General features: G+C 68.9%; 3 protein-coding genes across 3 annotated transcripts; 2 read left to right on the forward strand and 1 right to left on the reverse strand.

Moving 5' to 3' along the window:
- Positions 1–768: 768 nt before the first annotated feature.
- On the reverse strand, positions 769–2,460 carry ATPVd (vacuolar H+-ATPase V0 sector, subunit D). The gene is made up of 4 exons (XM_005760624.1): positions 2,433–2,460; positions 2,129–2,273; positions 1,244–2,044; positions 769–1,077 (listed from the first exon to the last, which is right to left on the reverse strand). Exons 2-4 carry the CDS (start codon positions 2,241–2,243, stop codon positions 959–961), a joined length of 1,035 nt encoding a protein of 344 aa, XP_005760681.1. The 5' UTR covers positions 2,244–2,273; positions 2,433–2,460; the 3' UTR covers positions 769–958.
- A 1,193-nt stretch (positions 2,461–3,653) lies between these two features.
- Positions 3,654–5,800, forward strand: EMIHUDRAFT_217753 (hypothetical protein; the record flags this gene model as incomplete). Its single annotated transcript, XM_005760548.1, has 3 exons — positions 3,654–5,354; positions 5,553–5,669; positions 5,762–5,800. 3 exons carry the CDS (start codon positions 3,654–3,656, stop codon positions 5,798–5,800), a joined length of 1,857 nt encoding a protein of 618 aa, XP_005760605.1.
- A 1,406-nt stretch (positions 5,801–7,206) lies between these two features.
- On the forward strand, positions 7,207–8,970 carry EMIHUDRAFT_217754 (hypothetical protein; the record flags this gene model as incomplete). Its single annotated transcript, XM_005760549.1, has 3 exons — positions 7,207–7,950; positions 8,505–8,606; positions 8,893–8,970. 3 exons carry the CDS (start codon positions 7,207–7,209, stop codon positions 8,968–8,970), a joined length of 924 nt encoding a protein of 307 aa, XP_005760606.1.
- Between the last annotated feature and the right edge of the window lie 7,360 nt (positions 8,971–16,330).

Consider the following 16,330-nt stretch of genomic DNA (forward strand, 5'->3'; position numbering starts at 1 on the left):
GGGTTTTTTTCTGGGGGTCTCCGACAAAGTGGGGCCGGGGGTTTTTCCCCCCCCCCCCCAAATAAGGGGGGGGGTTGCGCCTTCCGGAGGCCATCTTTTGGTGGACGGGGGGAAGGAGGTTTTCCCCCGGGGATTTGGGGCCGGAAAATGCGAACTTTTTAATTTAGCCCCCCCTGGGGGGGGTCAGGCCCTTTTCTGGCGCGGGGTGGGGCCCCCAAAGAAAAGGGGTCTTCTAAGGGGGGGGGGGGGGCCGCCTCCACCCTGGGTTTTTCCCAGAAGCCCCCCCCCCCCTTTCCCCCCTCCCCTCCAGATCGCCTGGGTCGCCTCCCTCTCCACGGCCATGTTCTTCGCCCTCAAGATGTCCGGCATCCTCCGCGTCTCCGAGGAGGTCGAGATGGCCGGCATGGACGTCTCAAAGCACGGCGGCTCCGCCTACAACCACTGAAGTCTCGACTGAAGTGGAGCCGAGTGGGAGCCGCGCAGAAGGCAGCTCCGCTCGATCCCGCGCCCTCGCGCGTGTAGATATTTCGCCGCGTAGCCTAGCCGCCCGTATTCCATGTGCCCGGTATAGCCGCGCCACACTCATGTGCTTGGCATGTGTGGCGGCTTCCGCGAGCAGCGCAGGCTCGCGGCGCGAGGGCGGGGGAGGGGAGGGGGGAGGGTAGTAGGAGGGTGACGAGCGCGCGTGCGCCGTGCCCGTCCCGCGCGCGCCTCGGCAGATCGGCGTCATCTTGCCTCTCTGTGCGGTGCGCGCGGCCGGTGCAGAAGTTACGTGTATGATGTGCTTATTTACATCAAAAATACCATACTGCAATGCCACCATACTTGCAACAAACGACGTACAGGGCGGCTGCGCGACACGCACAGGTCAGCTCCGGTCATGGCACGCAGCCGGAACCGGAAGGTGCACTCGAGGTATGCGGCGACAGAGAGCGGAGAGAGAGTTTCTACTCCTGCGCTAAAAGATGGGCACGTACTGGTTGATGCGCCCCCGCTGGTCCTGGGAGATGCACTCGCCGATCCACACGATGTTGCGAATCTCTTGCTCCTTGAGCTTGACAAAGGCGTAGTACATGCCTGAGTCCGAGCACGGTGCAGTGAGGGAAGGAATGCGGCAGAGCGCGGTGTGGTCAGAGCATCGCGTGCTCTAAAGGGGAGTGCCCTGCAGCACGATGGGCGAGAGCGGATGCGTGCCGTCTCGGGCAGGTGCGTGTCGGTGCTCTCTGCATATCCGGGCGCGCGCCGTAGTGGAACTGCTGCTCAAAGGCGAGGCGGTTTAGGTTGACCTCGAGCTCGAAGAACTGGTCCTCGATGGTCTTGTCGTCGTCGTACCCCTCGGAGAGCAGCCCGCGGTAGTCGGGGAAGGCGTCGATCGCCGAGCGCACCGCGTCGAGGTCGGTCGCCTTGATGAGGCGCGAGGTGCCCTCGGGGTAGAGCAGGCCGATGGTCGGGTAGAGCTTCTCGCGCGACTTGAGGTCGAGGTCGGTGTCGAGCGAGTTGACCGTGATGTTGATCGCGCGCCGGTCCGCCTCCAGCTTGAGGATGTCGCCCATCACCTCGGCCGTCTCGCCGCCAACCTTCATGCAAAAGGCGTGGAAGTCCTCCAGGTAGGCCTTGTACAGCGTGTTGCGGATGATCTCGATGTTGACCTCGTCCAGGTCCTCGAGCGAGATGCAGTCGCCGAAGTACGGGCCCAGCGGCGTGTCGACCAGCACCGTCCGGTACAGCTCCGACGTGCTCTGCGTCACGCAGAGCGTCGCCATCGAGTCAAACAGGCCGAGCGGGTGGCACTTCTCGAGGAGCTCCTCCGAGGAGCGGTTGTGCGAGGTGCCCGTCAGCACGAGGATGATGTTGTCGATCATGTACCCGTACGTGATGTAGTCGAGGAAGGTGGCCAGCGGCTCCACCGCCTGCATCCGCAGAAAGTTGAACTCCTCGACGAGCTTCTCGGTCGTCTTTTGCGCGAGCGTGGTGGTCGAGATGGGCGAGGGCTCGTTCTGCAGGAAGTTGCCATAGTCGGTGCTGGAGAGGTGCATCTTCATGTCTGCGACGCGCAGACGAGAGCGTGCTCAGCCTCAGCGGCGACGGACGCAAGCTGCACACAGGGCGTGCGCAGGGGTGAGCGCGCCGTCAATCGTCTCGCACTGTGTCAGATTGGCATAGTCGGTCGAATTGAGGATGCCGGCGCGGTAGCCGCGCAGCAGGCCCTCCAGATAACCCACGTCTATGTTGTAGGTCATCATGGCTGCTGGAAACCCACAGCAGGGCGCCGCCTGCGTTTTGTGCAAGCGCAGGGGCGTCGGCGCGGCCGTTTTGCAGCCCCCGGCGCCGCAGCAACAGGGCGGCCGCGCGCGCGGCGCGCGTGCTTGTGCGGTCGGTCAGAGGCTGGCGTGCGTGGCTGCGGCGGCGATTTCTGGCGTCACTCCGCGCGCCTGTGTATGTGTGTGGGTGTCGGCAGTCGCTGTGGGCAAAGAGAATTTCCATGGCTGACGACCGCGAGGTGGCATGCGACTCGGGGAAAAGGTGTGTAGACCCCAAATCGGGTCCGGACTTCGGACCCGATTACGCTGCCGCCTCGCGCGCGCCGCTGCTGCCCTCGCCAGCAGCCGCCGCGGTCGCAGTGCCATCGTGCGGACTGGCGGTCGACTCGCCACATCGATCAACTCACGCGACGCGCTCGGCCTCCGCTGGCGGCTGCCGCAAGAGCGGCTGGCTCACGGCAGCGTCTCGCCGGTTGCCGGATAGGAGAGTACAGAACGTCTGGAGTGTAACTGTGTACGTGAGATCGGTTTTGTGTCGGCGTCAGAAAAAGAATTCTCGGGGGCCTAGACGGTGCGTTCTGCAGCTATATGGGAGTCAGAAATGTGGTCCTTGCGCGAGGGGAGCTCGATAGACTCGAGGGGCCAGGATACGCCGCGAGGAGGACGGAGTTGCGCCGAAAGGCGAAAGAAGCCGCGAGAACAAGGGACCGGCAGGCGGCGGCGCCGCAGGACGAGGCAGAAGAGAACGACGCGACAGAGGAGGAAGTGACAAGGGAGAGAGCGACGAGAGTGGGACGGCCGCGAGGTGGCATGAAGGTTGCAGCGAGAAGCGGCGAGAGACTGCGAAAAGAGATACGAAGAGGCAGACTCCCCAGGGTGGGCGACGGCTAGCGCACCACACACCTCTCCTTAAAATCCCTGTGTGGTGGCGGCGTGCCGTTCTCCCATCCCTCCCTTGGGTTGTCTGTTTTCTTTCTTTCTTTTCTGCAGCTATATGGCCTATGGATGGGGAAACCCTGTTTACGATACGGCCCCCACCCTGCGAACGCGCACCCGGCACCCCACCCAAGGAAGGGCAAGGCGCAAGCCCCGCAAGGTTCAGCAAAGGGTCAGGGCTCTCTTGCTCGTAGCCGATGCCGATCCATCCGGCCGGCGCTCTTCTTTAAATGACTGCGCACTGCAAGTGCTCACACCCTCACAGACGAGAGAGAGTATCTAGATACGACGTCAACGGCCGTCCCTGTGGACAATTTGCATGAGCGCGGTCTGCCCTCATCGGCCCCACAAGCCCGCGCGCGGCAGGTGGCTCGTGTTGGCGTGGACGGGGGGGAGGGGAGCCGAGGGCGATTGCTGAATGCACACCAAGCAGTTCGCCAGCCCGCCACACAGAGCATGCTCACGTCTGAGGACACCTCTGCCGCCAGCAAACGGAGCACTGCGTTGCCGGAATACCCACTCGGCGACGGGCCCTCGAGCTCAGACGATGCGGACACTCTCGACGAGCTGCCGGCAAAGCCTGAGGCGGCAACGCCTGAGACGCCGGACAGCGCAGTCCAATCGCAGAAGGGCCGCAAGTCCCAGGGGCAGCGCATCCGCCCGTGGACGGGCTTTGGCCCGACGCGCATCAAGCGCAGCGCCACGGCCCCTGCACCGTCAACGCCCCTCAACCGTCGAAGCAGCGGTTCGCAGATGGACATCGACCAGGAGTCGCTCGCGGCGAACGACGAGATCGACCTCGCCTTTTATCTGCCGGCGGCGCGCCACTACGCATGGGTCAAGCAGGTGCAGCAGTCGGAGGACTGGCACGACCACCTGCAGCTGTTTTTGGATATGGACCTGTGGCAGTCCTCGCCGGCCGCCTTCCTCTTCGTGGCCGTGTCCACCACGACCATCCTGGCGCAGGTGGTGCTCATGATGGTCGAGACGGACTCCTTCTCCATTAGCGAGGTCGCTCCTCTCGACCGGTGCGCCATCTGGATCATCAGCTGGGTCATCACCTCGGTCTTTACGCTCGAGCTCGTGCTGCGCACCGTCTCGATGCGGTCGGTGAGCGAGCTTTGCTCCTCGGCGGCGTGGTGGGTCGACTTTGTCTCGGTGGCACCCGACTACCTGGTGCTCATCATCAGTGTTGCCGTACGCGGCAGCAAGATGAACCCGTGCGTTGACGCGCAGATGCAGACGCCCGAAGCGATCGAGATCATGAGCGAGCTGCTGCGCGCGTTTCGTGTCGTCCGGATCCTCAAGATCCTGCGACTCAACCCGGACACGCTAGTTCTCTTCCGCGCGATCTCGCTGTCGATGCGCGCGCTCGCGGTGCCGCTCGCCTTCCTCTTCATCGGCGCCTTCTTCTATGGGGCGCTCATCTTTTATTTTGAGCACATGGAGCTGGTCCTCATCCGCGGGCTGCCGGACGCAGTCAAGTTCAACGACCTCGGCGAGGCCATCTGGTGCATGATCGTCACCTTCACGACGGTGGGCTACGGCGACGTCTCGCCAGTGAGTCACATGGGCAAGGCCATCTGCGCGGTTGCCATCCTCAACGGCGTCATCCTGCTCGCGATGCCGCTCAACATCGTCGGCGCCAACTTTGCAGTCGCGTGGGAGGAGCGCTCAAAGCTGATGTTTGTGCGGCAGGTGCAGAAGAAGTGCATCGACCAGCGCATGTCCCTCGCCGGGATACGGAGGCTCTTCCAAGAGGCGGACACACACAACTCGGGCCAGCTCGACTACCTCGAGTTTCGCGCGCTCTGCCGCGAGCTCGGGCTCTACTTTTCGTCGTCCGAGGCGCGCCGCCTCTTCAAGCTCTTCGACGAGGACCAGACGGGCGAGATCTCCTTCTTCGAGTACTGCCACCTGATCTTCCCGAACCTGGACGTGGAGATGCTGTACGAGAAGGGCGCTTTCACGCTGAGCGGCACCATCGCCGAAGAGGAGCCGAGAACAGGGGCGGGCGCCGTGCCGCTTCCAGAGGGCGGCGCAGCCGCGACCGACCAGCCCGCCAGCTTCATCCCGAGCAGCTACTCCAGCCGGCAGCTCACGCTGCTGAAGCAGGCGTTCCGCGCGGAGGAGCTCGAGTCGCGCGCGGCAAATCTGGTGTACCAGCCGCCGCCCTCCAGCGCTGGAGCTCTAGTGGGCGGCGGCGCCAATGGCCCGTATCGGGGCATCAAGAGCCGCACCATGCCGCAGCTGCCGCAGCTGCCACTGCCCACGCAGCAGGCGCCGTCGCCGGCGCGGTCGTTCAAGCGCGCCTCCTCCTTCCGGTTGGGTGATGGCAGCGGTGGCGCCCGCAAGAGCTCGGGGGAGGCGCGGGCGGCCCTGCACCAGCTGCCGCTGGCTGCGCGCGTAACGGCGCGGCTGGACGCGCAGGACGCCCGGCTCGAAGAGCTGAGGGCCATGCTGGAGCGGCTGGTGGAGGCGCGCCTGCCGCAGGAGGAAGGCGGCGGCGGCGGCGGAGGCGGCGGCGACATGGACAGCGACGGGCATCATGATGCCGCACTGAGCACGTAAGAGTGCGAGTGTGGCGCGCGAGAGAGCGCTAGTACACGGTACTCGCGTCGCGTCGTTGATTTAGTTAGGAGAGGGCCTCGAGGAGAGGGCAGGACCCAAGGTGAGGGCGCGTGTGGGCTTCCATCGCGCGGCTCGGCTGGCGCGACCTGTATAGAGCTAGATCGAGGATAATCTACTAGATGGAAACGCGCATGTCGGACGTAAAAGATGCGCGCGCGGGGGCACGGAGTGTGCACAACTCTCTCCGTCTGGCGCAGCGCCAAACACCCCAACCGAACCTGCAAAACGCACGGAACCTGCCAGTGCCACACCCCGCCGCGGCGGGTCCCCCGTCCCCGGGTCCCCGCACACCGACCGCGCGGGGGCCCCCTCCGAGACAAAAAACTTAACGCTCAACTTGAAAGAATTTAACCAGCAAAACTCATAATCACAGCAGACAGGCTCGACACTGGTGTGGACTGGCGCGTGTGCGCGCTGCGCCGCTGCCCGCTGCTGCTGCTGGCACTATCACTGTGGCATACCAAAAAAGAAATAAAATCTAGCCGCAAGGAAAGAAAGGAAGTGCGCAGCGCAACTAGGGATGCCATGCGGATGGGAGAAGGACAGACTCCGTCTTGCAAGCAAGGATCTTGGGAAGCGACGATCAAGGGGGGGCATAGTCGCGACCCTCCCCCTAGGTGCTAGGACCCCCCTTCCCCGCACTCCAGCACTTTTGGGGAGCACTTGGGGTGCAGTCATTTTAACCTCACACCCAGGGGCCGGGAAGCTAATGAAGCGCACCCAGCGGGCCGGATGGATCGGCATCGGGCTACGAGCAAGAGAGCCCTGACCCTGTGCTGACCCTTGCGGGGCTTGCGCCTTGCCCTTCCTTCCTTGGGTGGGGGTGCCGGGTGCGCGTTCGCAGGGTGGGGGCCGTATCGTAAACAGGGTTTCCCCATCCATAGGCCGTAGCTGCAGAACGCACCGTCTAGCCTCCCGAGAATTCTTTTTCTGACGCCGACACACACACAGTGAGGCGACACAGGCGCGCGGAGTGACGCCAGAAATCGCCGCCGCAGCCACGCACGCCAGCCTCTGACCGACCGCACAAGCACGCGCGCCGCGCGCGCGGCCGCCCTGTTGCTGCGGCGCCGGGGGCTGCACGCTTCTTTTACCTATGTTTCCAGTGCGCGCCACTCCCAAAGCAGAAAAAAGAAACAGGACGACAGAAAGAAAGAAAACAGACAGCGCGAGGGAGGGATGGGAGGACGGCACGCCGCCACCACACAGGGCTTTTAAGAAGAGGGGTGTGGTGCGCTAGCCGTCGCGACCCTTGGCGCCACCACACAGGGATTTTAAAAGAAAGCGCGGCGGTATCTCCCGCTTGGTTCGAAGTGCACCTGCCGCACGACGACGATCGATGGCGACACCTGCGAAGAAGGCTTCCTCTGCAAGCGCGATGAGCAACACGGTGGCGACTCGCACGCGCGGCGCGCGGCGACGCGAGCAGAAGCACTCGCTCCCCATCCATCCGGTGGTCGCGGTGCACGTGGCGCGCGTTAGTGCTCTCTACCACGGCGAGACGTTTGAGCAGACGGCAAGGGTGTGCGTGGCGTGGCAGAAGGGCTCGAGCCAGGCGCGGCACCTTAAGAAGTGCAGCTCCTATGGCGAGCTCAAGTCGGGCAAGCGCTACGCCCGCTTCGACCGCCCGCACGCCGCAGCCTTCCTGCCAGACGGCAACCTCGTCATCGCCGACTGCGACAACTTCCGGCTGCAGACGTGGTCGAGGGCTGCAGACTCCTACATGATCCAGGAGCGAGACCTCGGTGCGACCGCGTGCCCGACGGGCGTCATCAGCGAGGGGAGCTTCCTCTACATCGTCGAGCACGGCGCCACACCCTCCCGCGCAACCGCCCAGCCGCCCCGTCCCTGCCCTCTGGCTCACGCCTCTCCACGCCTGTGGGCAGGGTCACACCGGGTGGTCAAGACGCGCGCCTCGAGCGGCAGCCTCGTCGCGGCGGCGGGGCAGTGGGGCGGCGCCGACGGCGAGCTCCGCCACCCGTGGGGCCTCGCCTCGAGCGGCAAGGCCATCTACGTGGTCGACGGAGGCAACGCGCGCATCTGCTGCTTCGCGCTCTCGAACCTGGCCTTCCGCTTCGCCTTTGGGGACGGCGGCTTTGGGCCGGAGGGCCAGTACCGCCTCGTCGACCCGAAGGGGATCGCGCACCACGCAGGCCCCAACACCCTCCGCCCCTGCACCTCCGCCTCTGCACCTCCGCCTCTGCACCTCTGCCTCTGCACCTCCGCCTCTGCACCTCCGCCTCTGCACCTCCCCGCATCTCTTCCTCCGCTCCCCCCCCCTCCCATCACCCTGCCGCCCCCCTCGCAGGGCGGCTCTACGTGGCCGACGCTGGCGCGCACTGCGTCTGGGTGCGGCAGCCAAAACACAAGACCCTCGCCCACCCACCTCCCAGCCCCAGCCTCCCATCCCGCCTCCCTAGACCGCCCTCCTCGCCCCCCCCGCCCGCCTCGCCCCCCGCCCGCCTCGCCCACCCCCTCCCGCCCACCTCAGGTCTTCGACGAGCACGGCTGCCTCGAGCGCGTGATCGGCAAGCCGGACAGCTACCGGCCGGACAGCTTCGCGAAGAGCGACGCGCCGGGCGCATTCGCGGCGCGCGCACACACGCGCACCAGAGAGGGGCGGCACCAGCCCTTCCCCCCTTGCCTCCCCCTCACGCGTCGCCTCCCGTCCTGCAGACGCCGATGGGCATCGCGATCGGCAACGGGCGGCTGTATGTCACAGAGGCGCAGGGCGAGAGGCTGCAGGTGCTCGGCATCGGCGGCGAGCCGCTGCAGATCGTCCGCTTCGGCGCGCCTCTGCCCTCGGAGAGGGCCGGGCCCGCCTCCCGACGGCGTGACCACGACACGTCCTCGCCCCGGTAGGTGCTCCCGCATCCGGCGTGTGCGTCGACGCGCGCAACGTCTGCGTCACTCTCTTTGAGCCCGAGATGGGGGGCCTCGACTTGCAGGCGAGATGTAGCCGAGATGCTGCCGGAGGGGGGGGGCTCGCGCCCTCTCCTCCCCCCTCTCTCTTTCCTGCCGCCACCACTCGCGCCGCCACCACTCCAGCCGCCGCCCCGTGCAGACGCCAAAGAAGCTGCCGCCCGCCGTGCACATCTTCGACGTCTGCCAGCAGTCGAACCTCTTCGAGACGACCCTCTAGAGTCTCGTTATGTCCCGCCGCCGCTCGCTTGCGCCAGTGGCCGGACGACGTGACCTCCCGCGGAGACCGTCTCGGGAGGGCTGCTGCCGCCATTGCGCCGCAGGTCACAGCCCGGCATTTGCCTGCTGGCACACATGATACTGATACGCGGGCCAGAGAGCCACGCGCGCGCGCACGCACGCACGAATGTAGAGGAGACCGCATGTTCCGTGGACTTGTGGGTAGAGGCAGTCAGGGTGCGAGAGTCGAGTGGGAGGCGGGTGCGCCCCGCCGCACACCGGCAACTCGTGTGCCGTGTGCGCGCAGCGCGGCGGGCCGGCGCGTCGCGCGAGGCGCGAGATCGAGCAATCTTGCTCTTGAGGGGCATGGAGACTGAGCTCTGAGGGGCCGGGTGTGGGCTCGGCCTCAGGCTCTCCCTGCCTCTCGCGCCAAATACTGTAGCAAAGAATGTTGGGATTTGGCAGACACCGTACACACCGTAAACTCCTCTCTCTCTCTCTGATGAGACTCTCTCGATCTCACATTCTCAACTCATCTCTGAACATCTCCTCTCGTCTCTGCTCTCTCGGTACTCGCAACTCGGACGCGACACATCCTCAAAATTGAGCGACACGACACCATTCGACAACGACATCAAACATCATCAATACGTCACAGGTGGCTGATACTGTACCTTGCATGAGAGCAAACCCCCCGCAAAACTATCAATCATGCTGCAGCGTCGCCGTCAAAGACCGCGGCCGCCGAACGTCGGCCGCCGGCGTCGGGAAGGGACGCTCGCCGGCGTTGAGGCGGGCCACTCGGACGAGCTCGTGGAGCGCGGCGGCGGCGGCGACGCTCGGGCAGCGCACCTCGCGCCGCGCGGGCTCCGCCGCCAGCGAGCCGTCCTCGCGGTGCTCCTGCACGAGGACGCAGAACACGTCCCCGCGCAAGTGCGTGATCAGCACGTGCGTGAGCTCCGCCGTCCACAGCGGCGCCAGCGGCGCGGCGCCGCTCACGAGCACGAGGCGCGTGCTGGTGAGCAGCAGGTCCGCCTCGGCGTCGACCGCCTCGACGACGTGCAGCAGCGTCTGCGTGCGGCCGAGCTGCTCCTCCATCGAGGAGAGGACCTGCTCCCCCCGAGCCAAGGCCGCCCCGTCGCAGAGCGGCGCCAGCAGCTGCCGCTCCTGCATCACGCGCGGGGCGCGCGCGCGGCCCGGCTCGCCGCTGCTCGTCAGCCGGCCGAGCTCCACGCCCTTGACGAGCGCGCGGAAGGCGTCGAGCGAGGTCCGCATCGAGCTGAGCGAGCCGACCAGCCCCATCAGCAGCGCGTGCCGCAGCCCGTGCAGGAACGCGATCGGCAGCACGCCCGTCAGGAGCGCGCACTCGAGCGCGAACGGCATCGACGACGCGCCCGCGCGGCCGACCCGCGCGACGATCGCGCTGCTCGCGTTGGCGTGGAGGAAGGTCGCCGCCTTGGCCGTCTCCCGCGCGAGCCCGCCCACGCCGCGCAGCGTCGCCTCGAGCAGAAAGAGCTGCTCCTCGCTGTTCTCGAGCAGGCTCGCGGCGAGGCTGGTCGTGATGGCTTGGACGCTCTGGCCGCCCGCGCGGAGCGCGTTCGAGACGGTCGCCTGCAGCAGGTGCCCCGCGGCGCGCGCGAGGACGGCGGGCAGCCTCCTCCACGACGAGCGGCGCATCTCGTGCACGTGCTTGGTCCAGCCCTTTTGGAGCTTGCGCAGCAGCCCGTACGGGTCTCCGAGCGCCGTCGAGGAGGGGAGGAGCTTGTACGCCTGCTGCAGCAGCGCGCGACCATACCGCTGGCCGAGCTCGAGCCCGATGCCGCCGAGCGAAGGGAGGAGCACCCCCTTCATCGAGACGGCGGGCAGCTTGACGGGCATCTGCTCCGCGGTCAGCAGCGTGCTGCCGAGCAGCCGAAAGTAGTGCGTGAGCAGGAGCGACATGGAGGAGGCGCCCGCGCCAGAGGCGCCCACGCCGCGCGAGCGCGGCGCGAGCCGCAGGCTGAGGCGCAACTTCACCTGGTGCAGCCGCAGGTCCTGCAGGTAGAGGCGGGCCACGCTGCTGCTCGGCTCCCGCGCGAGCCCTCGCACGTCGGTCGCCACGGTGGTCTCGAGCACGGGCGGCACCGCGGAGCCCGAGAGGGCGGGGTCGGCCGCCGAGGAGCTCGCCGCCGCGAGCACCGAGGTGGCGACCGAGGTGATGATCTCCTCGTCGAGGCGCAGGTCGATCTCGGGGCAGATGGCGACCACCTGGTGCAGCACCGTCACCGGCCGCCGCTCCGAGTGGTCCGACTGCAGCGAGAGGGCGTCGCGGCGGGTCGAGACGCCCGCCCGCAGCAGGACGGCCCGCGATGGGTCGAGGACCGGCCCCTGGTAGTCGAGCTGGATCGAGGCGACGGCGACGGCGTGCGTGCGAGGCTGGTCGGGCGTGGCGCCGCGGCGCGAGGCGAAGCGGAGCCCGCGCAGCGAGAGGCAGAGCAGCTCGCGCGGCGCGTCGTCCCAGACGGTGACGCCGAGCTTCGGGATCTGCAGCTGCACCGACAGCTCGTGCGGGCCGTTGGCGGCCGGGCGCGAGTACGGCGCGATCAGGTGCGAGTAGGGCGCGATCACAGAGGCGGCGCGGACGGGAGACATGATGAGCGGCAGCCTGCGGCTCGAGGGCGGCGCCTCGCCGCCGGCCGGGTCGCCGCCCGCGACCTCGCGCAGCACGACGCGCACCAGCACCGGGTCGACCACCACCTGCAGGACGGCTCAGGGAAGGTGCAGGGGGAAGGCGCAGGGAAGGCGCAGGGAAGGCGCAACACGGGGACGGCCTGCAGCTCGACGTACGGCCGGCGCAGCAGCCGCGCCAGCCTCGGCCGCTCCATCCTCGACGGCACGGCGCGGCACTGGAAGCGGACCCCGACCGAGGGCAGGTCGACGGCGAGCGCCGCCGCCCCGCCCGGCTCGTCCCACGCGTACGGAAAGCTCGAGCCGGCAGAGACAGCGCACACGATTGGCACGCCCGCCTGCTGGAAGCGCGCCTCGTGCTTCGTCAGGTTCTGCACCAGGATGGGGGGCGCGACCCCGCGCTGCTCCGCGAGCGAGAGCACGACGGTGCCTCGATTCTCGAGCCGCTGCGCCACCAGCCGCACAAACTCGACCGAGCCCTCCTGCAGGTTGCGCAGCCGCAGCGTGAGCTCGGTGCCGTTCGAGAGCGCGCCGCGCATCAGGTCCGTCACGGGGATCGAGCCCGACCACTCGGCGCCCCGCTCGGAGCGCCGCAGCTCGAGCAGCTTCGGGAGGTGCGCGTCCTGCCAGTGCAGCACCGCGTAAGCATCCGCCTCCGCGGCGGGCGCGACCAAGAAGCCCGTGTCGGCGCCGCAGCCGCTCTGCCGGTACTCGACGCCGCCGCCCGTCCGGTTGAGCAGCACGAAGCGCGGGGAGAGCGTGAGCAGCAGCGAGCTGCCCATCCGGTGCGGCACGTGGCAGGCGCGCGCGCCGACGTGCAGGAAGCGGTCGGCCTCCGACTCGTCCGCCTCGTCCAGCCTGTCGGAGCGGATGCAGTCCTGCAGGTGGAGCTCGTCGTCATCCGTGTTGATCAGGTCGGCCGTCGAGATGTAGGCCGTGCACTCGCCGCCTCCCCCGGCGCCCGGCGCCTCCGAGCCGAAGCGGCCGCGCGAGAGCCGCGCGAGCAGCTGCTTCCGCAGGTCGACGCCGAGCAGCGGCGGCGTGTTGGCGTGATCGACCATGATCTCCGGCGCCTGGCCGGGGAGCGCGCCGTGCACCGGGACTGGCCCCGCGTCGAGGGCGGGGAGCACGGTCGGGGCCGCGTCCGAGTCGAGCGGCAGGCAGCGCACGTCCACGCCGAGCTCGTTCTTGATCCAGAACCAGGAGCAGACCTCCGCCTGAGGCCGGGTACGAGTGGTGAAGCGACACTCCGTCGGTGCTCCGGAGCCGCGAGCAAGCCCCGGCCTCCATCCCGCCCCTCGCGTACGAGAGGAGCACGCGCAAGGCGAGCGACGAGCTGGCGCTCTGGGCCGAGTCCTTTGCGCCCGCGCTCCCCGACGGCTGCGCCTCGCCCGGGCAGCGCAGCGCCCGCTCGTCCACCCTCTCCTCCTGCTGGCCGGCGCGCATCTGGACGCCGATCGGCAGCGACCACTGGTAGCCCGGGCAGCGCGCCCGCAAGTAGAAGCCCTTTGCGCACGCGGCGTAGATCGAGAGGCTCTTGCCGCGGCCGAGCCGGGCGCGCCGCACCGCGCCCCCCTTCCCCGCGCTGCTGCTCTCCCCCGCCGCGCCCGCCCGGCCCGAGCTGGCCACGACCTCGCTGAGCTCGAACTCGAGGTCGCAGAGCAGCCCGTTGTGCACGACAATCGGCGCGTGGAAGCAGACCTGCCAGCCGTGCCGCGGCGTGTCGAGCCGGTCGACGGTGAGCAGGTGGCACGCCCTCCCCTCGCCGCCCCAGTGCATCCTGCCTTGCCCCCCGCCTCGGAGGGCCTGCAGCGACGCCGCCGTCAGCTCCAGCCTGTCGCGCGGCTCCGCCTTGTCGCGCGGGTCGGCCGCGTCGGCCGCCGCGCTGCTCTGCAGCCAGCCGCACTGGAACTCGAGCGGCACCGGCATGCGCTGGCCGGGGGCGATGGCGAGGGGCAACGAGGCGATCGCCTGCGCGTCTCTGCGGCAGAGGCGCAGCTTGACCTCGTCGGCGCACGTGTTGTGCAGCACGATGGTGCTGTGCAGGGTGACGAGCGTCGTCACGCCTCGCTTGCCGCTCTCCGCCAGCACGTTGACGATCTGCGACGCGCGGGAGGCGTGCCCGAACCACAGCCGGTACCGCTCGCGGAAGGGCGGCTGCAGCTCGAGCGGCTGGAAGCCGGGGAAGGAGACGAGCAGCCCGGCGGACGCGAGCGAGGCCGTCTCCCCGGGCGGCAGCTCCTCCTCCGCCGGCTGCCCCTCCGCCGCGAGGGAGAGGGGCGTGAAGGAGAGGGGCGTGCCGGTCGCGTTGTGCAGCTGGAAGGGGGCGAAGGCCGTGGCTTGCCGCGGGCCGGTGCCCGCGTCCATCACGGCAGGCAGCCGGTGGGAGAGCGCGAGCGCCGCCGCGACCATCGACGTCGAGACGTGGAACTCGAGGTTGCCGCGCACGCCGAGGTCGAGCGCGCGCCGGCCGAGGTCGAGCTCGACCTCGACGAGGCAGAGCTCGACGAGCGGCTCCCAGCCCTGCGGCTCGTCCCTCCGGCTCCCGTCCCGCCGGTACATGTACAGCGAGACCCACGCGCTCGCGCCGAGCCGGCCGCCCTCGCCGAGCGTGCGCGCCTCGAACGGGTCGTCGGCGCGCAGCATGGCCTGCGCGAGCGGCGCCCCCGGCCCGTCCGAGTCGTCGAGGAGCGTGGCGAGGACGGAGCTCAGCCGCAGCTCGAGGGAGCGACTCGGCGCGGCGGCGGCGGGCGGCGCGGAGCTCGCCTTGGCCACCTCGGCTCTCCCCGCCCCGTGCGCAGCCTCGGCCGCCTCCGTCTCCTCCTCTCGCGCGTCGAAAAACTCCTCCGTGTCGGCGTCGCTCTGGTTGTCGGCCTGCTCGGTCGCCTTCTCGGGCGGCGAATGGGCCCGCAGCGCCGGCGAGGAGCCCGACGCGAGCTTGCTCGCCGACGCGAGCTTGGCGAGGCCCGCCGCCTCGTCGAGCAGCCGACCGACGCAGAGCAGCTGCGTCAGCGACACCTGCAGCTGCACCTCAGAGGCGACGACCGTCGCAACCTCGCCGCGCGGGTCGAGCCGCCACCGCACGTCGATGTCGCTCGGGCAGAGCACGACGGCGGTCGTGCTCTTGGCGGCGACAAGCCACGAGACCGAGCACGGGCGGACCGCCAGGTAGACCGTCTCGCGCGATGGCGTCGTCAGCCCGCCCTGCGCCTTGTACCGCAGCTCGACCGCCGCCGAGACGCACGGGCCCTGCCGCGCCTCGTCGAGCAGCACAGCGTCGAACTGCTCGAGCCGCACGTCGACGGTCATCGGGTCGTCGCTCGGCTGCGAGAGCAAAGCGACGAGGTCCACCCCGTCGAGCGCGCGCAGCAGCGGGCCGAGCGACGGCACCACCTCGCGCGCTCTCGAGGGGCACGCGGACACGCGCACCCGCGGCAGCACCGCCTCGACCAAGTAGATGCCCTCGCGCTCGACCGTGTCCAGCCGCACGCGCCGCTCGGCCTCCCGCTGCCCGCCCCCTTCGCTCGCCCACCCAAGCTCCAGCGAGAAGCCGTGCGGCGCCGACCCGCCGCCGGCCGGGAAACGGGCGGCCAACGAGTCGAAACGCAGGGAGATCGTCTCTGTCTTGAACGCTGGCGCCTCCGCCTCCGCCTCCTCCTCCGCCTTGGGCGCCGGCGGCGTCGAAGCAAGCGCGAGCTCGATCCTCGCTATCAACAAGCTCGCTAGCCCCTCCGCAGCCTGCTGCGGGCCAGAGCGGCTCGAGGCGCGGAGCCGCACGCCCACCCGCTCGACCTTGACCTCTGTGCGGGGCGAGGGACGCTCCTCTGCGGCCGGCGCCTCGGCCGCCCCCGCCGCGTCCGGAAGCGCGCTGCCGAGGCGCTGCGCCGCCTGCACCACTCCCAGCAGGCCAGCGACCTGGTCGATGAAGAAGTCCGCGTCGAGGGAGCCCACGTGCACGCTCCTCTCCGCCTCGGAGTCACTCAGCCGCACGGTGAGCGGGGCCCGCAGCGCCAGCAGCGCGACCGTGTGCTTGCTCGGGTTCTCGCCGGGCGAGCTCTCCACCCGCGCCAACTTGACGGAGCCGAGGTGAGCGTCGCACGCGCTCGCGCCCGCGCCGTCGTGCCGGAGCGACACTCGCATGTCCTCTGCGCGGAGCAGCGCATGCGGCTCGACCCACGACACGGCGGTGAGCGGCAGCTCGAGCACCACCGACGGGCACTGCAGCGCGAAAGCGCGGCCAGTCGTGCTGCCGGACGGAGCCTCCGCCTGAGCCGGCTCGCCGCCCGAAGCCACTGCCGGCAACAGCGCTCGCAGCTCGGAGTCGAGCGACTCCACCGCCTGCGCCGTCTGACTGCATGCGCACAAGTCGCGCGGGAAGCGCAGCCGGCCAGCGCCGACGGAGAGGTGCACGTCCAGCTTCTCCGAAGTGGAGGTTGCGTCGAGCTTCACGGCGGGCGCGGCGGCGGCCGCGCGCGAGCCGACGGCGAGCTGTGCCACCTGCGACGGCTGCAGGGAGGCCTGGTCCCCGACGACGCACCACGCGTACCGGGCCACCACCGTGGCGGCGGCGGCATCGGCGGACGGCCCCGAAGAGCCGCCCGCCCGGCTGAGGCGGAGGGTGATCGACTCCATGCCGGCGGAGGCGCTCGAGGCTCCGCCGTCGCGTCCGGTAATCGAGCTCGCGATGCTCTCGA

The sequence above is a fragment of the Emiliania huxleyi genome (genome assembly GCF_000372725.1).
Source record: "Emiliania huxleyi CCMP1516 unplaced genomic scaffold EMIHUscaffold_75, whole genome shotgun sequence".
NCBI classification, from domain to species: domain Eukaryota; phylum Haptophyta; order Isochrysidales; family Noelaerhabdaceae; genus Emiliania; species Emiliania huxleyi.